The sequence below is a fragment of the Tachysurus fulvidraco genome, chromosome 6, assembly GCF_022655615.1.
Source record: "Tachysurus fulvidraco isolate hzauxx_2018 chromosome 6, HZAU_PFXX_2.0, whole genome shotgun sequence".
In the NCBI taxonomy this organism is placed as follows: Eukaryota; Metazoa; Chordata; class Actinopteri; order Siluriformes; family Bagridae; genus Tachysurus; species Tachysurus fulvidraco.
The window spans coordinates 31,503,642-31,513,641 of record NC_062523.1 but is presented as its reverse complement, the minus strand read 5'-3'; the positions used below and the strand labels follow the sequence as shown (position 1 = coordinate 31,513,641).

Below are 10,000 nucleotides of genomic sequence, written 5' to 3'. Positions count from 1 at the left end.
CTACCCGCCGGTCTGCTGCGTCTCCCTCAGTCTCAACAGCTGTAACTGTTTCCCTGAAATAATAAATACTCTAATTTCAGATGCAGGAATCTCTGAACTACTTCTAAGTGTTTGTTGTGTAACATAACAATATAACATAAAAATATAACACAACAATGTAACATAACAATATAACATAAAAATATAACACAACAATATAACAATATAATAACAATATAACGTAACAATATAACACAACAATATAACAATATAATAACAATGTAACATAATATAATAACAATATAACATAACAATATGACATAACAATATAACAATATAATAACAATGTAACATAACAATATGACATAACAATATAACAATATAATAACAATGTAACATAACAATATGACATAACAATATAACAATATAATAACAATGTAACATAACAATATGACATAACAATATAAAATAACATAATATAATAACAATATAACATAACAATATCCTCACTAGCAGGTCAACACTAGAAGCTTTTATCATCATTTACACCATATGTATGTGACACAGGACACAGTGACGTGAGACGACGTTCCTCCAGGACCATGAAGCTACACAGAACATTACAGAGATAAGGACTGAAGTACAGTAAGTTAGTCCTAGACACATAAAGTGCATCTGTACAACCTGGTGTACACAGTGTGAGACACGAGACAAGAAGACAGTACAGGACAAGAAGACAGTGTAGGACAAAAGACAAGAAGACAGTGCAGGGCAAAAGACAGTGTAGGACAAGAGGACAGTGCAGGACAAATAGACAGTGTAGGGAGGTGGTGTGATGCCGAGGAGTTTGCTTTTACTTTTGCGAAACAAGGTCTAGAAAACACTGTGGCCCTCAAACATGTCGTCCACAGAACACCTGGACATAGGGTTAGGTCCCCTCCTGCACCTCAGTCACCTCAGTACTAATCCCTGGTTTCAGTCTCCATCACAGCCTTCATGTACACAGCTTTGTTGTGAAGTTACTCTCAGTGTGTGTTCCTGACTGAAACACACCTTTTTAGTGGTGAACATGTGAGTGACTGCTATGTTAAATAAATGTGTCGGGGAAGTGACAAAGTGACAGTTCAGTTCTGGTGTCATCGTTATCTAACTGTGTGTAAATGTGTAATAAACAGGAGATGATTGATGGTCTGTGTGTGGGAAGGTTCCAGAAAGCAGGCAACAGAAATGCACAAAAAACAATAGAGCACACACACACACACACACACACACACACACACACACACACACACACACACACACACACACACACACACACACACAGTGAGAGAGTGAGACACACACAGCAATAAAGAACAATGGCTAACCTTACACAAACAGGATACGTCACTAACACTTCACACAAGCATTTTCTATTCTGTAAACAGGAAGTCACGTGTTGACGTCCGTTATATATGTATAGTGCCCTCTGCAGCAACGGAGGTGTGAAATATTTGCTACACCTGCATTTATTTATGTACATTACAGCCTCCCTACAGCGTTAGAGACTTTCTCTCACAAACAGTACAATGTTCTGTTACCTTTCATTGGCTCAGAGTCTGATCTGTTCTGTTAAACCGACTGTCGTGGCCCTCGACAGCTGATATAAGCGTAATGTGATCGGTGACCCACAATGAGTTTAATACCCATGGATTTAAACACAGCCACATCTGAACAGGCTTGTTTTCTTTAAATAAACAAGTTTTTTTGTTTCATTGCTGGGGTAAGAAGGGAGACTGATAGAGAAGTGTCTGAGAGTCCAGCTACAACAAGCTGAGGAAGAGAATCTGTTTAGATCTCCATAATGAAAGGCAACCTGAGAGCATCTGAAAAAGATGTTGTGGTCTGATAAGACTAAAGTTGAGCCAAAGCTGGAACAAGCCAAATCCAGCCCAACTCCCAGGTAACACTATACCTGAGATCAAGCATGCTGGTGGTAGCATCATGGGTTCTGGGGTTGTGTTTCACACGGGACACTAACGCTTGATGCCATCAATAACAAACATGGAGTAAAGGATGGATCCAATTAAAAGCAATTTAGGAAAATCTGTTCCATGTGGGGAATGACTTACTTTTATTGTGTGTGTGTGTGTGTGTGTGTGTGTGTGTGTGTGTGTGTGTGTGTGTGTGTGTGTTGAAAAGGTTGTAGTATGCTTGTATGCATGTTTATATGCCATGGTCCATGAACCTTTTCTACAGGAGTCAGAAAAACATTTGGGCACCACTGGGATGAACTGGAACTGGAGTCTCCTCAACATCCCAACATCAGAGTCTGATCTCACTGATGCTCCTGTAGCTGAATGAACACTGATCCACACAGACACAACAGATCCAACGTCTAGTGGAAAACCTTCTCAGAAGAGAAGAGTGGAGCTGATTATAAAAGCACAGAGAGGAGAATAAATCTGGTGTGATGTTCCATATGGAGGTGATGGTCAGGGTTCTACAAACCTTTGGCCGAAGTGTATATTTGACGTTCCAAGCTTCTGTTATAAATCCTTCAGAGTTGGTGGAGATGGAGATCTGTTACTTAACAAAATGAGAGTAAACGGGTTTAATCTATGGAATATTCACTGTATTCGTTCATGGTGCCTTCTAGCACTGTGTGGATCTCATGTTGGACTTCATCATCCAATTTATTCTATTATTGAACACATGTAGTTATTAGATGATTGGACTGGTAATAACAATAATAATAATAATAATAATAATAATAATAATAATAATAATAATAATAATAATAGTGTGTGTGTGTGTGTGTGTGTGTGTATGTGAATATTGAATAAATAGTTCAGGACTAGAAAGGTTTAATACTTCTATAAATAAATAAATATGAAAAATTCATATTCAAATTTCGATTTAGAGCTGCGCCCTCTACTGACCAGCAATAGCTACTGTCGCGTTTATCTTCAACTTCCGTGTGTGTGTGTGTGTGTGTGTGTGTGTGTGTGTGTATCTGCGTCACAGCAGAACCTTGTCGTTGTTCAGGAGAGCAGAGTCGCGGTGTTTCTAGTGTTTGTTCTTCTCTAAATAAATCGTCCATTATGGTGAAAGTCACCTTTAATTCCGCTCTTTCCCAAAAGGAGGTGAAGAAGGACAGCGAGACTCTTATTCCTGATGACAAGGTAAACATTTCCTCCTCAAACCTCACACAGAAACGCAGAATAAATAACAACTGGATGTTTTATTGTGTCTTTGTTATCTTCTAAGCATGTTTTGGTGGAGCTGCAGATCTTCTCCCTGTGTCTCTCTTCTGTCTCTCCGTGTGTCTCTGTGTGTGCGAGTGTGTGTGTGTGTCTCTCTCTCACTCTCTCTGTGTGTGTGTGTGTGTGTGTCTCTCTGTCTGTCTGTCTGTCCGTGTGTCTCTCTCTCTTTCTGTGTCTCTCTCTTTCTGTCTCTCTCTCCTGCTCTCCGTGTGTATGTGTGTGTTGTTTCCTCTCTCTCTCTCTCTCTCTCTCTCTCTCTCTCTCTCTCTCTCTCTCTCTGTGTCTCTCTCTCTTTCTGTCTCTCTTTCTGCTTTCTGCGTGTGTCTCTGTGTGTGTGTGTGTGTGTGTGTGCGCTCGTGTCGTTACTCTCTCTCTATCTTTCTCTTCTCTCTTTCTGTGTGTGTCTCTCTCTTTCTGTCTTTCTGCTTTCTGTGTGTGTCTCTCTGAGTGTGTGTGTGTGTGTGTGTGTGTGTGTGTGTGTGTGCGCGCGCTCGTGTCGTTACTCTCTCTCTCTCTCTCTCTCTCTCTCTCTCTCTCTCTCTCTCTCTCTCTCTCTCTCTCCCCCCCCCATGTCCTGTTACTGCCCTAGTGCATGGAGCAGGGACTGGTTTGGGATCAAGCCTGTCAGGATTCTCTGCTTTTTATGGTCCACTAATTGTAGGCTGATTGTTGGAGAGTTAAAATGGCAGCGAGGAGAAGACTGATGTTGGAATGGATTCTCTTCTCGAACTTATGGTGCCTTTATTGTGTATCATGTACAAAAGATCTGACTAAAGGTTCCACACCAGCAACAGTACAGTACAGATGTTTTGGTCTGTCTGTGTGAAGAACCCTGAGTTCTCCAAAGAACCTTAAGAGAGAACATTAGTACAGAGTTAAGGCTCCTTTATGTAACCTGTATAATGGGTCACAGCACAGGGTGTGGATTTAAAGCTCTCTGTTATAAAAACAGAACGGGTTCCTCAAGGGCTCTGACTTTCAGGTGGTTTCTTTCTTGTGATAAGGAAAACATTCTGCTTATTGTGAAGTGAACACACACACACACACACACAGGTTTTAATGTTTAGCAAATTTCAGCAGGCAGTTATCAGATGGAGTTCTGTCATAAGTAGACACAAGTCTAAGAACATTCTTGTGTGTGTGTGTGTGTGTGTGTGTGTGAGAGAGAGAGAGAGAGTGTATGTGTTTGTGTGTATGTGGTTGTGTGTGAGAGAGAGTGTGTATGTGTGTGTGAGAGAGAGAGAGACTGTGTATGTGTTTGTGTGTGAGAGAGAGTGTGTATGTGTGTGTGTTTGTGTGTGTTTGTGTGAGAGAGAGTGTGTTTGTGTGTGAGAGAGTGTGTATGTGTGTGTGTTTGTGTGTGTGTGTTTGTGTGTGTGAGAGAGTGTGTGTGTGTGTGTGTTTGTGTGTGTGAGAGAGTGTGTGTTTGTGTGTGTGTTTGTGTGTGAGAGAGTGTGTGTACTGTATCTGTGTGTTTGTGTGTGTGAGAGTGGGTGTTTGTGAGAGAGAGTGTGTGTATGTGTGTGCGTTTGTGTGTGTGAGAGCGTGTGTGTATGTGTGTGTGTTTGTGCGGGTGTGTGTATGTATGTGTGTGTGTTTGTGCGGGTGTGTGTGTGAGAGCGTGTGTGTATGTGTGTGTGAAAGAGAGAGTGTGTGTGTGTGTGTTTGTGTGTGTGAGAGCGTGTGTGTATGTGTGTGTGTTTGTGCGGGTGTGTGTATGTATGTGTGTGTGTTTGTGTGTGTGAGAGCGTGTGTGTATGTGTGTGTGTGAGAGAGAGAGTGTGTGTTTGTGTGTGTGAGAGAGTGTGTGTATGTGTGTGTTTGTTATGCTCTGTGTGTGTGTATGTATGTGTGTGTGTTTGTGTGTGTGAGAGTGTGTGTGTATGGGTGTGTGTATGTGTGTGTGAGAGAGTGTGTATGTGTGTGTTTGTTATGCTCTGTGTGTGTGTATGTATGTGTGTGTGTTTGTGTGTGTGAGAGCGTGTGTGTATGGGTGTGTGTTTGTGTGTGTATGTGTCTGTGTGTGGGTGTTTGTGTGTGTGTGTTTGTGTGTGTGTGTGTGTTTGTGTGTGTGTGTGTGTGTTTGTGTGTGTATGTGTGTGTGTGTGTGTTTGTGTGTGTGTGTGTGTTTGTGTGTGTGTGTGTTTGTGTGTGTGTGTGTATGTGTGTGTGTGTGTGTGTGTTTGTGTGTGTATGTGTGTGTGTGTTTGTGTGTGTGTGTGTATGTGTGTGTGTGTGTGTGTGTTTGTGTGTGTGGGTGTTCAGGTCTTGTTGAATTTCCAACAGAACCTGTTTAGAGATACAGACAGATAACAGACAGATAAAGAGCAGAGAAATGAGACGTGTTTAAATTTGTCACAAACTTGTCATGATGTTGTGTGTGTGTGAGAATCTGTTCACTTTGTGTTCACTTTGTGTTCACTGTGTTCACTTTGTGTTCACTGTGTTCACTTTGTGTTTACTGTGTTCACTTTGTGTTCACTTTGTGTTCACTGTGTTCACTTTGTGTTCACTGTGTTCACTTTGTGTTTACTGTGTTCACTTTGTGTTCACTTTGTGTTCACTGTGTTCACTTTGTGTTCACTTTGTGTTCACTTTCTGTTCACTGTGTTCACTGTGTGTTCACTTTGTGTTCACTGTTTTCACTTTCTGTTCACTGTGTTCACTTTGTGTTCACTTTGTGTTCACTTTCTGTTCACTTTCTGTTCACTGTGTTCACTGTGTTCACTGTGTGTTCACTTTGTGTTCACTTTGTGTTCACTGTTTTCACTTTCTGTTCACTGTGTTCACTTTGTGTTCACTGTGTGTTCACTTTCTGTTCACTGTGTGTTCACTTGTGTTCACTTTGTGTTCACTTTGTGTTCACTGTGTGTTCACTGTGTTCACTTTGTGTTCACTGTGTTCACTTTGTGTTCACTTTCTGTTCACTGTGTTCACTGTGTTCACTTTCTGTTCACTGTGTGTTCAGTGTGTTCACTTTCTGTTCACTGTGTTCACTTTGTGTTCACTGTGTTCACTTTGTGTTCACTGTGTGTTCACTTTCTGTTCACTGTGTTCACTTTGTGTTCACTGTGTGTTCACTGTGTGTTCACTTTGTGTTCACTTTGTGTTCACTGTGTGTTCACTTTGTGTTCACTTTGTGTTCACTTTGTGTTCACTGTGTGTTCACTTTGTGTTCACTTTGTGTTCACTGTGTGTTCACTGTGTGTTCACTTTGTGTTCACTTTGTGTTCACTGTGTGTTCACTTTCTGTTCACTTTGTGTTCACTGTGTGTTCACTTTCTGTTCACTGTGTTCACTTTGTGTTCACTTGTGTTTACTTTGTGTTCACTGTGTGTTCACTGTGTTCACTTTGTGTTCACTGTGTGTTCACTTTCTGTTCACTTTGTGTTCACTGTGTGTTCACTTTCTGTTCACTGTGTTCACTTTGTGTTCACTTGTGTTCACTTGTGTTCACTTTGTGTTCACTGTGTGTTCACTGTGTTCACTTTGTGTTCACTGTGTGTTCACTGTGTTCACTTTGTGTTCACTGTGTGTTCACTTTCTGTTCACTTTGTGTTCACTGTGTGTTCACTTTCTGTTCACTGTGTTCACTTTGTGTTCACTGTGTTCACTTTCTGTTCACTGTGTTCACTGTGTGTTCACTTGTGTTCACTTGTGTTCACTTTGTGTTCACTTTGTATTCACTGTGTGTTCACTTTGTGTTCACTTTGTGTTCACTGTGTGTTCACTTTATGTTCACTTTGTGTTCACTTTGTGTTCACTCACACAATATTCGTCTGTTTTGTCTCTGAAATCCTAGACGCAAAGCTAAAACCTGTTGGGGCAAGTCTTAGCAGTCTGTCTCTCTCTCTCTGTCTCTCTCTCTCCCCTCTCTCTCTCTCTATTTCTCTCTCTGTCTGTCTCCCCCCTTCTTTCTCTCTCTCTCTCTCTCTCTCTCTCTCTCTCTCTCCCCTCTCTCTGTACAGTTAGCTAAAAGTAACAATAGCTGAGCTTTAAATGACTGAGTAACTAAAGAATGACTAAGTAATAATTAACAACAGCTTTATTGCTAATCACTCAGGCGTTAGCTAACATAACAAAAACTAGCTGAAGAGTTCACAGTTAGCTGTTTGATGTATAAAGCGGTGTTTAGCGGTAGCTTCATTTCATCTACGTGTTGTCACTAAATTTAGATTTATTTTATCTTTACATCTCCTCGAAGCTGCCTGAAGACTTTATGAGATGATGATAATAGACCAATGAGAAAGTTGTACAGAAACTAAAGGTGCTGTTGCACGGCGTACGGCAGACAAACACGATCGGCGTTTAGCTCAACGCAGCATGTGACATTCACAGTGAATTATTATTCTGTTGTGCTGCTAAAACTGACGCGGAGAGATAATAATGTATAATAATAATATTAATATAACTATAAAATAATAATAATAGTAATATAATTATAAAATAATAATATTAATATAATTATAAAATAAATAACATAAAAATAATAATAATATAATAATAAAATAAATAAAATAATATTAATATAATAAATACTAAAAATTGACCATTTGTATTTTCATGATAAATTTACTTCCTTAAAATGTTAAAAAATATAAAGAATTTAAGAGTAGATTGTTTGTTGATTTATAGATAAATGTGAAGCTTTTTAAGTGAATATACGTGTGATTGATGTTCGATATGAAACACGTTAGTTACACTTGCGTCATTTGCTGTTTTGTTGTCAGAAAAGTGTTTTATTCGTCTCATTCCGTACTTGACAGAGCATCACAGCATCACATTGTTAGCACACTTACATTATTGTCATGTTGTGCGTCTCACAACAAACGTTTGTTTCCTCGTCAGCTTCTCTTTATTCTCTTTTGAATATAATAATGACACCGAGGCGAAGAAGGAAGTTCAGGATGTGGAGCTTTGTGCTGGTTGTTGTTGAGAATGTCGGTGAAATGAAAGTGAAGATACACAACACTTTACAACACTTTACAACACAACATCATTACAACACAACATCATTACAACACAACACTTTACAACACAACACTTTAAAACACAACACTTTACAACACAACATCATTACAACACAACACTTTAAAACACAACACTTTAAAACACAACACTTTACAACACAACACTTTACAACACAACACTTTACAACACAACACTTTACAACACAACACTTTACAACACAACACTTTACAACACAACACTTTACAACACAACACTTTACAACACAACATCATTACAACACAACATCATTACAACACAACACTTTACAACACAACACTTTACAACACAACATCATTACAACACAACACTTTACAACACAACACAACACTTTACAACACAACACTTTACAACACAACCTCATTACAACACAACACTTTACAACACAACCTCATTACAACACTTTACAACACAACATCATTACAACACAACATCATTACAACACAACATCATTACAACACAACATCATTACAACACAACATCATTACAACACAACACTTTACAACACAACATCATTACAACACAACATCATTACAACACAACATCATTACAACACAACATCATTACAACACAACACTTTACAACACAACACTTTACAACACAACACTTTACAACACAACACTTTACAACACAACATCGTTACAACACAACATCATTACAACACAACACTTTACAACACAACATCATTACAACACAACACTTTACAACACAACACAACACTTTACAACACAACACTTTACAACACAACCTCATTACAACACAACACTTTACAACACAACCTCATTACAACACTTTACAACACAACCTCATTACAACACAACACTTTACAACACAACCTCATTACAACACTTTACAACACAACATCATTACAACACAACATCATTACAACACAACACTTTACAACACAACATCATTACAACACAACACTTTACAACACAACATCATTACAACACAACATCATTACAACACAACATCATTACAACACAACATCATTACAACACAACATCATTACAACACAACACTTTACAACACAACATCATTAATAATAAACTCAAGCCCTGACCTTGGTGAAGTTTAATACATTTTAATGGTGACACCAGAAGGATTTCCAGTTTACACCAAACCCAAGCAGCTTAATTTGGATGATCCTGAAAAACTGGATAATGTGCTCATAGATACCTCAGGAAGTTTATGGAAATGAGAGAGAGAGAGAGAGAGAGAGAGAGAGAGAGAGAGAGAGAGAGAGAGAGAGAGAGAGGGAGGTTGAGAGAGAAAGAGGGAGGGAAGGAGGGAGAGACAGAGAGAGAGATGGAGGGACGGAGAGAGAGACGAAGAGAGAGGGAGAGACCGAGAGAGAGAGGCTGGGCTCACTCCTCATTCGTCATTCCCATGTACAGACTTGTTTTCTGGACGGTTTATTGCAAAATAATCAGGAACACGCTGGAAGGCTTTAATGCAGATTCTTCTTGCACTCACACACACACACACACACACACACACACACACACACACACACACACACACACACACACACACATAACTGCTCGTTGTTTTTAATCCAGGCTGTTTGCATAAGGGCGCCACCCTGTTCTGCCAAACAAAGCTTCCATTTTTCAGCCTCCGGTCATGTTCTCGGAGCAGACAGTCACTCGGCCCTGACCGTATATATTGTACACGTCATGTGTTGTACACGTCATGCGTCATGTGTTTATTGTACACGTCATGTGTTGTACACGTCATGTGTTGTACACGTCATGTGTCATGTGTTT

At 39.6% G+C, this 10,000-nt stretch overlaps 1 protein-coding gene and 1 long non-coding RNA gene across 2 annotated transcripts in view; one reads left to right on the top strand and one right to left on the bottom strand.

Annotated features, from left to right (window-relative positions):
* LOC113642112 overlaps window positions 1-2,755 on the bottom strand; it is a 3,888-nt gene extending 1,133 nt beyond the window's left edge. The window contains exons 1-2 of the long non-coding RNA XR_003440470.2: window positions 1,347-2,755; window positions 1-53 (exon numbers count right to left, since the gene is read on the bottom strand). The exon at window positions 1-53 is cut by the window's left edge and continues 1,133 nt beyond it. This is a non-coding gene — a long non-coding RNA (uncharacterized LOC113642112). The remainder of the gene's footprint in view (window positions 54-1,346) is intronic.
* A 198-nt stretch (window positions 2,756-2,953) lies between these two features.
* Window positions 2,954-10,000, top strand: part of itm2bb (integral membrane protein 2Bb) — an 11,865-nt gene continuing 4,818 nt past the window's right edge. Inside the window, exon 1 of the mRNA XM_027145444.2 lies at window positions 2,954-3,143. Within this exon, the coding sequence (XP_027001245.1) occupies window positions 3,063-3,143 (81 nt within the window). The 5' untranslated portion in view covers window positions 2,954-3,062. The remainder of the gene's footprint in view (window positions 3,144-10,000) is intronic.